Source organism: Lissotriton vulgaris, chromosome 10 (genome assembly GCF_964263255.1).
Source record: "Lissotriton vulgaris chromosome 10, aLisVul1.2, whole genome shotgun sequence".
NCBI classification, from domain to species: domain Eukaryota; kingdom Metazoa; phylum Chordata; class Amphibia; order Caudata; family Salamandridae; genus Lissotriton; species Lissotriton vulgaris.
Window position 1 is genome coordinate 892,779,776 of NC_141698.1, and position 15,827 is coordinate 892,795,602.

The 15,827-nt window shown below is 48.0% G+C and overlaps 1 protein-coding gene across 1 annotated transcript in view; it reads right to left on the minus strand.

Annotated features, from left to right (window-relative positions):
* CLXN (calaxin) overlaps positions 1 to 15,508 on the minus strand; it is a 230,889-nt gene extending 215,381 nt beyond the window's left edge. Inside the window, exon 1 of the mRNA XM_086941867.1 lies at positions 15,311 to 15,508. Coding sequence (XP_086797993.1) covers positions 15,311 to 15,368 — 58 coding nt within the window. The 5' untranslated portion in view covers positions 15,369 to 15,508. The remainder of the gene's footprint in view (positions 1 to 15,310) is intronic.
* Between the last annotated feature and the right edge of the window lie 319 nt (positions 15,509 to 15,827).

The following is a 15,827-nucleotide window of genomic DNA, read 5'->3' on the forward strand; positions in this document are numbered from 1 at the left end:
AACAACATCGGAATTCAAGGAAAAGCACTGGACTGGATCATCTCGTTCCTTGCCGGAAGAACTGAGAGAGTCCGCCTCCCACCGTTTAAGTCAGAAGCCACCGAAGTCATCTGCGGCGTGCCACAAGGATCTTCACTCAGTCCTACCCTCTTCAACGTATACATGAGCCCCCTCGCGACCATCGCACGCCAACACAACCTCAACATCATCTCCTACGCTGATGACACTCAACTGATCCTCTCACTCACCAAAGACCAAACACCGCCAAAACCAACCTACATGAAGGGATGAAAGAAGTAGCCGAGTGGATGAAGAACAGCCGTCTTAAACTGAACTCGGACAAGACAGAAGTCCTCATCTTAGGTACTTCCCCTTCCGCCTGGGACGACTCTTGATGGCCAGCGGCCCTAGGAAAAGCACCCATCCCAACGGACCATGCACGGAACCTGGGCGTCATCCTGGACTCCTCACTCTCGATGACCAGACAAGTCAACGCCGTTTCATCATCATACTTCAACATTATTCGCATGCTCAAAAAAACATTTCGCTGGATCCCCACCGAAACTAGAAAAACGGTCACCCACGCACTGGTTACAAGCCGCCTGGATTACCGAAACACCCTGTACGCCGGTACCACCGCAAAACTTCAGAAAAAACTCCAAAGCATCCAAAACGCTTCAGCCAGACTCATACTAGACATCCCGCGCAAAGACCACATTTCCGGTCACCTGAAAGACCTCCACTGGCTCCCTGTCAATAAGAGGATAACGTTCCGCCTCCTCACCCACGCACACAAAGCACTCTACGAACTTGGACCCGAATGCCTCAACACGCGACTATCCTTCTACACCCCCTCCCGCCAGCTACGTTCTTCCAACCAAGCCCTCGCTGCTATTCCACGCATCAACAAAACCACCATGGGAGGAAGATCCTTCTCCTACTTAGCGGCTAAAAACTGGAACTCCCTTCCCATTCACCTCCGCCTTACTCAAAACCACCTAGCCTTCAGAAAACAGCTTAAAACCTGGATACTCGACAAGTAATTCTCCACCCTTCCTCAAGCGCCTTGAGACCCTCTGGGTATGTAGTGCGCTATATAAATTACTTGACTTGACTTGACTTGACTTGACATGTCTTCCCTGAACAGGAATCAAGCATCCTAGGACCGGTTTCTGGCTATCAGTCATCTTCAGCCAGGATAGCTTGACTCCAGTGGCGTAGTGAGCACGGGACCCACGACTGGGCATACCCTTCCCACATAGGGTGAACAGCAAAACACACAAGATGATGTACGGAATGTTGCACAATGGCCAAACATTCACCCCCAGTCACAGATCTGGGTTTAATCCATTGTTATTTTGCTCACCAAGCCACCCCAGTTCAGACAGGGCCATATGCAAATCAGTCTTGACCCTGTGCCTCATGGGAACAGTCCAGCCCGATCTGCCAAGCCATGTCTTCCCTGGACAGGCATCAAGCTTCCTAGGACCGGTTTCTGGCTATCAGCCGTCTTCAGCCAGCATAGCTCGACTCCAGTGGCGTAGTGAGCACGGGACCCACGTCTGCACATACTCTTCCCACATAGGGTGAACAGCAAAACACACAAGATGATGGACGGAATGTTGCACAATGGTCAAACATTCACCCCAAGTCACAGATCTGGGTTTAATCCATCGTTATTTTGCTCACCAAGCCACCCCAGTTCAGACATGTCTATATGCAAATCAGTCTTGACCCTGTGCCTCATGGAAACAGTCCAGCCCGATCTGCCAAGCCATGTCTTCCCTGGACAGGCATCAAGCATCCTAGGACCGGTTTCTGGCTATCAGCCGTCTTCAGCCAGGATAGCTCGACTCCAGTGGCGTAGTGAGCATGGGGCCCACGTCTTCACATACCCTTCCCACATAGGGTGAACAGCAAAACACACAAGATGATGGACGGAATGTTGCACAATGGCCAAACATTCACCCCCAGTCACAGATCTGGGTTTAATCCATCGTTATTTTGCTCACCAAGCCACCCCAGTTCAGACATGGCCATATGCAAATCAGTCTTGACCCTGTGCCTCATGGGAACAGTCCAGCCCGATCTGCCAAGCCATGTCTTCCCTGGACAGGAATCAAGCATCCTAGGACCGGTTTCTGGCTATCAGCCGTCTTCAGCCAGGATTGCTTGACTCCATTGGCGTAGTGAGCACAGGACCCACGTCTGGGCCTACCCTTCCCACATAGGGTGAACAGCAAAACACACAAGATGATGAACGGAATGTTGCACAATGGCCAAACATTCATCCCCAGTCACAGATCTGGGTTTAATCCATCGTTATTTTGCTCACCAAGCCACCCCAGTTCAGACATGGCCATATGCAAATCAGTCTTGACCCTGTGCCTCATGGGAACAGTCCAGTCCGAACTGCCAAACCATGTTTTCCCTGGACAGGAATCAAGCATCCTAGGACTGGTTTCTGGCTATCAGCCGTCTTCAGCCAGGATAGCTTGACTCCAGTGGCGTAGTGAGCACAGGACCCACGTCTGGGCCTACCCTTCCCACATAGGGTGAACAGCAAAACACACAAGATGATGAACGGAATGTTGCACAATGGCCAAACATTCACCCCCAGTCACAGATCCGGGTTTAATCCATCGTTATTTTGCTCACCAAGCCACCCCAATTCAGACATGGCCATATGCATATCAGTCTTGACCCTGTGCCTCATGGGAACAGTCCAGCCTGAACTGCCAAGCCATGTCTTCCCTGGACAGGAATCAAGCATCCTAGGACCGGTTTCTGGCTATCAGCCGTCTTCAGCCAGGATAGCTTGACTCCAGTGGCGTAGTGAGCACGGGACCCACGTCTGGGCATACCCTTCCCACATAGGGTGAACAGCAAAACACACAAGATGATGGACGGAATGTTGCACAATGGCCAAACATTCACCCCCAGTCACAAATCTGGGTTTAATCCATCGTTATTTTGCTCACCAACCCACCCCAGTTCAGACATGGCTATATGCAAATCAGTCTTGACCCGGTGCCTCATGGGAACAGTCCAGCCCGATTTGCCAAGCCATGTCTTCCCTGGAGAGGAATCAAGCATCCTAGGACCGGTTTCTGGCTATCAGCCGTCTTCAGCCAGCATAGCTCGACTCCAGTGGCGTAGTGAGCACGGGACCCACACCTGCACATACTCTTCCCACATAGGGTGAATAGCAAAACACACAAGATGATGGACGGAATGTTGCACAATGGCCAAACATTCACCCCAAGTCACAGATCTGGGTTTAATCCATTGTTATTTTGCTCTCCAAGCCACCCCAGTTCAGACATGGCCATATGCAAATCAGTCTTGACCCTGTGCCTCATGGGAACAGTCCAGCCCAAACTGCCAAGCCATGTCTTCCCTGGACAGGAATTAAGCATCCTAGGACCGGTTTCTGGCTATCAGCCGTCTTCAGCCAGGATAGCTTGACTCCAGTGGCGTAGTGAGCACGGGACCCACGTCTGGGCCTACCCTACCCACATAGGGTGAACAGCAAAACACACAAGTTGATGGACGGAATGTTGCACAATGGCCAAACATTCACCCCCAGTCACAGATCCGGGTTTAATCCATTGTTATTTTGCTCACCAAGCCACCCCAGTTCAGACATGGCCATATGCAAATCAGTCTTGACCCTGTGCCTCTTGGGAACAGTCCAGCCTGAACTGCCAAGCCATGTCTTCCCTGGACAGGAATCAGGCATCCTAGGACCAGTTTCTGGCTATCAGCCGTCTTCAGCCAGGATAGCTTGACTCCAGTGGCGTAGTGAGCACGGGACCCACGTCTGGGCATACCCTTCCCACATAGGGTGAACAGCAAAACCCACAAGATGATGGATGGAATGTTGCACAATGGCCAAACATTCACCCCCAGTCACAGATCTGGGTTTAATCCATCGTTATTTTGCTCACCAAGCCACCCCAGTTCAGACATGGCTATATGCAAATCAGTCTTGACCCTGTGCCTCATGGGAACAGTCCAGCCTGATTTGCCAAGCCATGTCTTCCCTGTACAGGCATCAAGCATCCTAGGACCGGCTTCTGGCTATCAGCCGTCTTCAGCCAGGATAGCTTGACTCCATTGGCATAGTGAGCACGGGACCCACGTCTGCGCATACCCTTCCCACATAGGGTGAACAGCAAAACACACAAGATGATGGACGGAATGTTGCACAATAGCCAAACATTCACCCCCAGTCACAGATCCGGGTTTAATCCATTGTTATTTTGCTCACCAAGCCACCCCAGTTCAGAAATGGCCATATGCAAATCAGTCTTGACCCTGTGCCTCATGGGAATAGTCCAGCCTGAACTGCCAAGACATGTCTTCCCTGGACAGGAATCAAGCATCCTAGGACCGGTTTCTGGCTATCAGCCGTCTTCAGCCAGGATAGCTTGACTCCAGTGGCGTAGTGAGCACTGGACCCACGTCTGGGCATACCCTTTCCACATGGGGTGAACAGCAAAACACAGAAGATGATGGATGGAATGTTGCACAATGGCCAAACATTCACAAAAGTTGTGAAGGCATGACAAGTTGACAACGGGTTTGCGAGTCGATTTTTTATTTGTTAACCACATTTCTCTGTGGATGAACACAGATGCTTTGATATATCTGAGCTGCTCCTGTCCCTTCCGCCTTAGCATTTCACCTGGAGCTTGTCTGCATCTTTTTGAGATGTGCTGGCCGTATATTCTTGGAGATTATAGTGATAATGCCAAAACTGTACAGTTTTATTCCTATAAAAGCAAGTATGTAAATTAAAACTCAGTAACACAGTTATGTGTTGTGGTAGAGTACCAGGGTTTATCAGTAGCAAACAGTCTCTCGCACAATGATAGAGCCGAGACAGGACTGGTGCTAACTCGCGATTCCATCAGGGGCGCTGTATTGTGAACACTGCACAATAATAGAGCCGAGACAGGACTGGTGCTCACTCGCGATTTCATCAGGGGCGCTGTATTGTGAACACTGCACAATAATAGAGCCGAGACAGGACTGGTGCTCACTCATGATTGATTCCATCAGGGGCGCTGTATTTAGGGTGACCAACCGTCCGTAAATTTCACGGACAGTCCGTAATTTGGACCTCACGTCCGTTGTCCGTGAGGATCCCTCAGAAGATGAAAGCGCAATTCGAACGTTTACAACCCTCAAAAGGGCGAAAGAGGAAGATTTTCACTCTGAGATTGAAAAAGCAGGAAGATACTTCCTGATTCATTTAGTGATGTAAAGACAGCTTGTCATCTAGGTAATCTTCCAAGTCCTTGACTGCTGCTTTGGGGGCTTTGGGGCTAAAGATGGCTATGCCAATGCTTGTTTAGAGTGCCTATGTGGAGGGACATAGTGAACCCTACCCCACCCCTTGCTTTAGGAACTACAGCAAGGGTGAAATTCTTGATGGGACTCTACTGTCTGCAATTCTGCAGACAAAGGCTCAGCTCATAATAAATATGAAAAGGTGAGTGAGTGAGTAAGTGAAGGGATGGATGGATGGATGGCTGGATGGATTAGTGAAACAGTGAATGGATGAATGAGCGGGTGAATGGATGGATAATGAGAGAAAGGATAAATGGATGGATGAGGGAGTGGAAAGATGGATGAGAGAAAAGGTAAATAGATGGATGTATGGGTGGATGGGTAGATGGATGGGTAAAAGGGTGGGTGGATAAGTGAAAGGGTGGATGATTGGCGATTGAATGGGTGGATGGATGAGTGAAATGAAGGATGGATTGATGAATTAATAAGTGAAAAGGTGAAAAGATGAGTGAAAGGGTAGATGTAAGGATGAACGAGTGAGTGAAAGGGAGAGTAGATGGACAAAAGAATGGATAGATGAGTAAAAGAGTGGATTGATGAGAGAAAGGAGGGATGAGTGATGAGTGATGGATGGATTCATGAGTGGATGGGTAGCTGGGTGGGTGGGTGGATGGCTAAGTGAAAGGGTCGATGGAGAGAGAACGGGAGGATGAATGGATTACTGAAAGGGTGAATGGGGGGAAGGATGAGTGCCTGGGTGGATGGATGAGTAAGTGAAAGGATGGCTGGATTGGTGAATGGGTAAATTGATGAATGGGTGTACGGATGGATATGGTAAAAGGGTGAATGGATGAGTGAAAGGGTGGATGGAGGGATGGATGAGTGAAAAGATGGATGGAAGGATACATGATGGATAGGTTTGCAAATGGTTGAATAGGTTTGGATATGGATAGGCTAACTTATATACTATTCTGCGACCTCCTCTGATGTGTCTGTAAAACTTACCCTTTGTCCTGAATTTTTGTCCTGAATTTTGACCCTTTGTCCTGAATTTTTACACTCACCGTCCTGAATTTGCACCCATTCCAGTTGGTCACCCTACCTGTATTGTGAACACGGCACAATAATAGAGCCGAGACAGGACTGGTGCTAACTCGTGATTCCATCAGGGGCGCTGTATTGTGAATACTGCACAATAATAGAGCTGAGACAGGACTGGTGCTCACTCGTGATTCCATCAGGGGCGCTGTATTGTGAATACTACACACTAATAAAGCTGAGACAGGACTGGTGCTCACTCGTGATTCCATCAGGGGCGCTGTATGGTGAACATTGCACAATAATAGAGCTGAGACAGGACTGGTGCTCACTCGTGATTCCATCAGGGGCGCTCACTCATGATTCCATCAGAGGCGCAGTATTGTGAACACTGCACAATAATAGAGCTGAGACAGGACTGGTGCTCACCAGCAATTCTATCAGAGGCGCTATATTGTGAATACTGCACAATAATAGAGCTGAGACAGGACTGGTGCTCACTCATGATTCCATCAGGGGCGCTGTATTGTAAACCAGGTCACCGAAGTTTCCACTTCCAAGTTTATCTGTGCACTCCTCTTTGAATGCTCCACAGTGGATTTCCTGGATGTATGATGGTGCTTAGCCATGGCCGAGGTAATCACTGCCTCAGTAGAAGGGTAAAAGTAGGTGTAGTAACACTGTATTCTGAGTTAGTATGGAATATTCAGAGTGGAACATGTTGTCATCATATGGAATGTGTATAAAAGGTAGAACCTTAGAATGTACGGGCACTCTGCCATGGATCTTCCCAAGAGCTGCCAGCACCCTTTTTCTCCAGTGTACGTCTAACTTCGAATTCACAAATTAAGTCCCAGCAGTTCATTCTGTGCGCTGTAATCGCGTTGTACCGCAGCGGCTTTTAGGGTATACTTCCGTCCTTTTCAGGCTTGCCTCAGGTCAAATAATTAACTCCTTGCATCCCTAACGCCTCGTGGGGTTTATGCAACCCAAAACAGTAAATAAAGAAAAAAGTGTGTCCTGACAAAAAGCAATCCAAAAACAATGTATTAATCAGAAACTCGTACAAGGAAACCACTCCCAAGTGTGTATTAATAAGCTTCACAGTTGTTCTGAAATGTAGGGTTCGATCTCGTTGTAAATGGTATTATTAGTACAATGTCATGTCCCCTACGGTCCAGTGAAATCACAGAATGAGTTCCAGCAGGAAACTGTGGTGTTGCGTTCTAGTGGTTGTACGTCACGCCGTGACGTGCTGGCGGCCATGTTGGGCTGCGCGCGCATTGGCAGAAGCAGAGGCGCGAAAGCCGGCTCCGAGTGCGCTCCGGCTTGGCGCTCTTTAGGGAACATAGATAAATAAATTATAGTGACACACTGTCCCAAGTGTCGTGTATTTATTGGAATAAATTACTACTTCTACAATGGCGATGAGGCCGGGATCCTGAACACCTGCACATGAAAGGAACAGTAAATTAACCACTTTAAAGACGCACCGGTGGTTCAAACAGCCAGAACGCGGAGCAGGACAGCTGAACCTAAAAACCAAGGAGATCAACCGGCAGGGGGAAGGACAAGTAAGCTACCACAAGCGTTTCCCCACCCTAAAGAGCGCGGCAGAGCCCAAAATATACCCACGGGAGGACAGACGAGCACGTGGATAAGGGAGAAAGAACCCAGGTGGAGCCAGGCGAAGGACACCAAATAGCAAGGTGAACCTGCGACGAGGAAACGAGCTGGCTACCTCAGGAAAGGGCGAGGGGGCAGACACAGAAGGTCTCTAGCTACAGGCAGAGAAACAGGAGTCGGACAGCACACCAGGCAGTCCCAGAAGTCACGGAGGCACGCCACCCACGGTCAAACGCGAAAAGATGAGTGCGCAAGCGGGATACGCAACTGCGCCAGTACAGTTCCTGCCCAAACCAGGAGAGCCACTCATGAAGTGGGAAGATTGGAGGGAGTACATAGACAACTTCATAGAAGTACTTGAAGACGAAAGTGAGGAAAAGTTTAACCCCAAGAGGAAGAAGCGCATTCTACTACTTAACCTAGGCCCAGAAGGACTCAGAATTTACAAGAGCCTAGTGCCCAAACAACGAGGAAGCACAGACGACGATGTGTATGCACATGCCATTGATGACCTGAACAAGCACTACAGACCTGCGGTGTGTGTATCGGTGGACATATTCAACTTCCAGCAAAGGAAACAACGTCCAGGAGAGTCAGTAGAAGAGTATGTGGCAGCCCTGAAGAAATTGGCCGCTACATGCAAATACGACACATTCGAAGAAGAATTCATCAAAGACCAAATAGTGATGCACACCACGAGCACGGGCGTGCAAGACAAGTTGTGGGCCAGCGGGGATGCCACGCTGAAGGCGGTGATGGTGATAGTCAAGAGGGCGGAATTGGCACGCAGGTGTGTTGAAGCGGGAAAGAAGGAGACGGCACCCAGCCCCATGGTGAACAAAGTAGATGACGAGGAGCCCCGTAGAGACTATAAATACAAAAGTTCCTCAGCGAAGGGACCCAACAAATGGCAGGGCTACCCTGGGCTACCAGGAAAGCAAACTGTGAACAACAAGAAAACGTGTTACAGATGTGGAAGCTGGTCCCGCGAAGCGCATGACAGGAAGTGCCCGGCGTTCCGAGCCAAATGTATGTACTGTGGCATAGTAGGCCATTACGAGAAGGTGTGCTGGAGAAAATCCTCCAAGAGCATGGTAAAATATATAGACCAGGATCGAGAAGACCAAGAGGAAAGCACAGAAGAAGAAGTTGTCACTGTACTGTGTATATACGACCAAGTGTTGAGCGTGGACGGCAAAAGGACGACCAAACCAGTACTGGAAATGACGATCGGGGGAGTGCGATAGGCGTAGTGGTGGACACAGGGTCGCCCTATACCATCGTCCAGAGAGCGGTGTGGAATGAAACGTTTAAGCCACACTTAGGCCCAGAATCGGAGAAACTAGACATCCGACCAGTCACATACAACGGGGACCGCATACCCATGGTTGGATTCAGACCCTTAAAGTTCGAGTTCAGAGGCCGTTCTGCATTCTGCAAGCTTTATATATCGGAGAAAGGACCATCGGTGTTGGGATGGCTGGACCAAGGTGATCTGGGCCTCAAACTTGATCCAGGCGGAAAGGAGCAGATACTCCTCACAGAACCAGAGGCCTGGCCAGACCTGGACAGATGGAAGAAAGAGTACCCCAAAGTATTCGGAGGCACAGTGGGAAGGCTGGAGAAATTCCTACACAAAATAGTACTAAAGGATGGAGCTGTACCAGTCGCCCACAAAGTGAGGAATGTACCCCTAGCAGTGAGAGAAGCAATACAGGAGGAGTTACAGGACTTCGAAAAAAAGGGTATCATTGAACCAATCACGTGCGCGGAGTGGCTCGCACCATTAGTGGTGGTCATGAAACCCAGTGGAAAGGTCAGGTTATGTGTGAACCTGCGCGAATTGAATAAGAGTATTGTGGTGGAGAAGTTCCCATTACCAAGAATCGAAGAAATGTTGGCCAAGACCAGGGGAATTAAGTGGTACTCCACCATCGATTTGACCTCAGCATACCATCAAATTGCATTGCACCCCGAAAGCAAGAAATTAACATCATTCCTCACCCCATTTGGGTGCTATCAGTTCTGCCTCATGCCGTTTGGACTGGCCTCAGCGGCTGCGGTGTTTCAGAAACTGATGCACCAATTATTTAAAAATATGGACGGCATCCAGTATTTTCAGAACGACATCCTGGTAATGGGCCGTGACAAAATGGATCACGACGCAAAGCTCAACAAAGTGCTGAAGACCATGGACGTCAAAGGACTCACAGCAGAATGGGCCAAGTGCCGGTTGGGCATGGAGTCGGTGACCTACCTAGGCCACGAGATTGGGGTGCGAGGGATCACTCCTAAAACTGAGAATGTAAAAGCTATCCACGAAGCACCGCCACCCACCAACAAGGAGGAGGTAAGGTCATTTTTGGGCATGGCGGAATACTACAGTAAATTTGTGCAGCACTTCGCCATGAAGACACATCACATGAGGATGCTGACGAGAGAAAGCACCGCGTTTCGTTGGACGGAGGAAGCTCAAGGTGAATTTGAAACCGTCAAGAAGGACGTAGCAGGAGCCGTACCACTCCAGGGATATGACCCCCAGGGCATGACAGTGCTTACAACCACAAAGGGCTGGGCGCAGTACTGATGCAGGACCGAGAGCAAGGAAGAATGGAGACCCTTAGCTTCGCATCCCGCACATTGAGCGACACTGAAAAGAAATACAGTGTCATAGAAAAGGAGATGCTAGCTGTCGTGTGGGCAATGACGAGGTTTAGGCAATTCCTGTGGGGCACACGGTTCCAATTGAAGACAGATCACAAGCCCTTACTGAAAGTACTAACATCCAGCGGACATGCCAGTGCCACGCCCAGGATCTCGAAGATGACCTTGAAATTACTGGAATTTAGATACGATGTAGAATACATTCCAGGAAGTCAGAACAGAGTGGCAGACTACTTAAGCAGGGCGGCGGCTATGGAACCAGGAGAAGAAGACCAAGCAGGGAAGGAGGAGATGGTAGCACTCACGGAGGACCAAGAGAGAGTCATCGGCAATCAGGAGTGGAAAGAAGCTTATGATGAAGACTGCACCATACAAGAGGTGAAATTGTACATTGTCAAGGGCTGGCCGGACAAAAGACAAACCAGCGAGAACCTAAAACCATACCATGAGATCAGGGAAGAGTTGTCGATGGACGACCAAGGAGTGTTCGTGTACAGAGGGGATAAGGCCATCCCCCCGGAAAACATAATCCCCAAGTTACTGAACTTGCTCCATGAAGGCCATTTGGGAATTGGGAAAATGAAACTGAGGACCAAGCAGAATTACTGGTGGCCAGGTATGGACCTACGGGCCGAGAGACACGTCAGAGACTGCCCACAATGCCAAGGAGCAGATAAAACGCTCAAACCCTTGCGTCCAGCATTAGGAAAATTTGACCCTCCACAGAATCTATGGGAAGAGGTGTCCATAGATATCTTGGGCCCAATACTGGATGGTCAAGGTATTCAAAAATATGTATGTGTCCTCATAGACAGATACTCAAAATGGCCAGAGGTGAAAGTGGATGAGGCGATGGATACAGAGAACATACTTAAGTTTCTGTCAGACACTTTCGTGAGAGAGGGCATCCCCAAGTCTATACTGAGTGATAATGGCCCCCAGTTTACTTCTGACAAGTGGAGCAACTTTATGCAGAGGAATGGCATCCTGGCCAAGCATACGTCAGTCTACCGTCCGGCCGGAAACGGGCTGGTGGAACGATTCAATAGAGTAGTGATGGGGTCAGTGCAAGCAGCGATCTCCAGGAACAAGGACTGGGAAAAGGAGATATGGCACATGGTGTGGGCGTACAGAATCACCCCCACAGGGACAGGATATAGCCCCTTCCAAATACTGAGAGGTCGTGAACCATTCACTCGGGACAACCGCGTATGGGAGGAGAAAACCATAACGAGCAAATGGTCCCCTGCAGTGGTGCAAGCCAACTTGGAAAGGGCACAGGCCATCTACGCCAAACACTACAACAACCGCAGGAATGTGAAGAAGACAGAACTGGAAGAAGGCGAGTGGGTGCGAGTAAAGTTGGCTACGTTACAAAGAAAGGGGGACAGCAAGTACAGTAAACCTATGCAGGTCAAGGAGGTGTATGACAGAGCGGCTTTGTTGAGCGACGGAAATGTGTGGTCCCAAGACTGCATGGCGAGATGTAACAAGGTCTTAAGATGGAATCAAGGTGGAGCAGAGCTAGAAGATGTGGAGGAAACCAACACAGAGCAGGAACAAGCGGATGTGGAGTTGGACGAGAGAAGAGGAGAACAGCACGAGGAGAGAGGCAACGACGGCAGCCAAGGAGCTGCGAGGGAAATGGACGTGAGGAGCCGAGATGAGAGCGCGGCTGCGCTGAGAGATAGAAAGGTTGGTGCAGAGACTCAGGAGAAGGAGCTGCCGTCCACCCCGGCAAGATGGACCCGGACGGGAAGAGCCGTGGTGAGACCGGCAAGGTTTCGAGACTTTGACATGAGCAGCGGACTGTAAGTTAAACGTTTCATTGTTTGGAAAAAAGGGAGATATGTGGTGTTGCGTTCTAGTGGTTGCACGTCACGCCGTGACGTGACAGGCTGGCGGCCATGTTGGGCTGCACGCGCATCGGCAGAAGCAGAGGCGCGAAAGCCGGCTCCGAGTGCGCTCCGGCTCGGCGCTTTTTAGGGAACATAGATAAATAAATTATAGTGACACACTGTCCCAAGTGTCGTGTATTTATTGGAATAAATTACTACTTCTACAGAAACTAGCAACTGTTGGCTGGTAGGACCTTTATTCACCTTTGTGGCCTGGCTTCCTGGGGGCGCTGTCTTTGCAGGTTTAGTATGTTTTTCAAACACCTGCTGCAGCGTTTCTTTCCTCTGGCAATTACCAGGCCTCACAATAATGTCAAGATAACTCGTGTGATAAATTAATCTTCCTGGAGAGAGATCAGCGTTTTGTATAGTTGAGGTTTTAACTTATGTGAAGTTAGTGCAGAGTGTTAATATGCCTGCTGCTAAGAACGTGTGCCAAGTAGATTACAGAGTGCATATAATTAAACAGATCAGCAGGTTACTGCTTTTAAAAGAGACATCCTTTTGTTACTTGCAATTTATAACTTAAAGTCCTAATATTCAACAGTGAGCTATTAACATTCATCATAGAACTGCATACGCACTGCAAAGAATACATTAGAGGATTGATTAATGTTACATAAAGGGTTAATTTGGCTTGAAATCGATTCTTATTATGAAAGAAAACTCCCAACTATGCTGTTTCATTTTCGACTCTGAGTTTGTGCTTCTCCACACCAAGCTCTCTTAAACGATACTACCTACCTGTATGGAAGACATGTGACTCCTACACTTTTAGTTATTTGGCTTATGTAACACTTCCTATACACTGATTTACACACGTATGTTTGATTGTCTCTGTGTAATGTGTGTGTGATGCAAAGTGCTCTGACATCCTTTACTGGTATGCGTGGCGCTATATAACTAATTCAATGCATCTTTGAGAGTGTGGTTATGAAGACTTGGTTCCTGTTAAAGGGTGCTAGTGAGAGAATCCGTGGTGGAGGTGGTCATTGGGGGGCGCCAACAAACATTGTCGCACAGGGCCCCACCAGCGCTAAAGGCGGCCCTGCATAAATGTGTGTCACTACTTCACCTATCAAAACGGTGTAACCAACTGACCATTGTAAAAATCCTTTAGGTAAGGCTAAATGCTGCAGGCATAGAAGTGTGCATCTCCTCAGGGAAGAAAATACTTGTCATGTAAGAACTACAGTAGCACAACTTCTCTACGTTTGTCCCAAGTTCACAGAAGGTGGATGTGTTTCTTGCAGTGCCAATGTAGATCCGGCATGGAATCCAAATTCAGCAGACGGATGGAACTTAGAAAGATGTTAATTATAACTAGTTTTGTCTGTAGTCTGTCTGTTGCCGATCTGACTGGTAACCAGGTGTTCATATAGGCTGAAGGCCTGTTGGGCCTTGGCTCTTCCCTAGATAGAGAAAGGAGCACAATAGGCCTGTGGCTTAGCTGAGGTACGAGGGCAGGTGTAAGCGGCAGAAAATGACACCTACAATTAACTCTCAGCACTTGGAGCAAGGAGACCGTGGGCATAATTTATACGGTAAGTGCGGTGAATTTGACCAGATTATCTGTGCATTTCCAATTCTATACTTTCTAGGCATTTTGCGAAGTTTAACATTAAATTTACTTTTTGGACTTGACATGTGATAATTACCTTTTCTGTACTCTAAAAAACATGAAACCTGACTTTCTCACAAGTAAACTTAACTTAGCAAATCGCTTATTTTCCTTTGCTGGCTACCAGAAGTACAAAGGTCTCCTTGACTCCTACTTGGTATATACTTCATTGCGTTGCATACATTATATCACATAACAGTAATATCTCACCCGTTGCGTCGACCTAAACACTGCATTGAAAGGGAAGCATAGGAAATTATACATGGATATTATAGTTAAGGTTAGCACACAATGTGGTGATGAAAATAGTAATCTAATTAAGTAATCTAATTAGTATGACCCTGTAGTAATAAGCAATATACTGGGTGCAATAATATAGGTCGATATTCCCAACCTCAATTATAGTGTCATACAACACGTCCCAAGATAAATCTCCGAAGAAAGCGAATCCTACCTGAACTTTTAAGTCCTGTAATATTTATGTTCTAGACTTGTCAAGTTGTCTTCCTTTTGCTTTTTGAAAAGAAGATGTATTTATTATTTTTCCAACAGTGTGTTTTTTCCTACTAAAGAACTTTGTGGGTGCATTAGTTGTATAGATGTGTGCATCATAACTTTACTTTTTATCGTTCAGTGTGGTTGTGGTGACCAGACCTATCTACATTCTTTTATAGAGAGCACAGCCAAAACGGGTAACTAGTTGTGATGTGGTGTTATGTCTGTGATGGTGCGCTATTTAATGTGTTTACATATTCATTCATATGATCTGCAGCATAATAATTATGTCAACCGTCAATGATTTGCCACAAACTTTGATGTTTTTAATAGCTAATATAATGTGATGAATGATGTGTGGCATAATTAAGGTCCCAAAGCAGAGACCTATATGCCAATGCTTGTTTTTGATTGGCACGGTGAGATTAAGTGATTTGTCCCAATTCACAGGATGTGGAGCTGACCCTAAGTCTCAAACCTAAGCATCCCAGTTCCAAGGTCGGCAGTGTTGCCGCGAGACCACATCCTCTCCCAATGTAGTTGTGCACTCACCGTACGTGAAACTGTCATGGGAAACAAGAACCCTAGCTGGCTCCGGCACCTTCCAGAATCTCAAAACATGAATGAATGGCGAACACTTCTTCCGCACACACAGCCACCCCGTACTCACAGTGTTTCACTACTTTGGACAGGTTTTCAGCCTGTTTCTGCAAGTTCTTTCGGTTCATGTTGGACACTTGATAAACGCTTACGCGTATCGTGCAGAGGTGAAGGAAACTGCAGCGACGCCAGATGGTACAGATCGCTCTTTTTCCTCTCCACAATTTCACTAGCTTACAGATAAAGTGAAGCAGACAACAAGGAGACCAGGAAGTCACAAAACGTAACCTAGACAACCAGGCCCACCGCTGCCCAATCAAAAACGTGCTCAGCAAACCATAGCCAAAGAAGAAGGACTATATTGGCTTGTGACGGTCAGTGGGTTAGGGCGGAGACTCTTTTCTCAGATTCGGAGATGAGGGGGAGCTTGTGGGTCGGGTATAGTAGCGTGATGGTGGCTGTTTATTGCTCTGTTTGGAGTGGGCACGTATCGTCCACACACCTAGTGAGACATAGGGAATGCCTTTGCCTAAAGATATATGGCGCAAAAACCTCGTGTCGGAGGGTGTATAGGCTGAAGGCAGTGC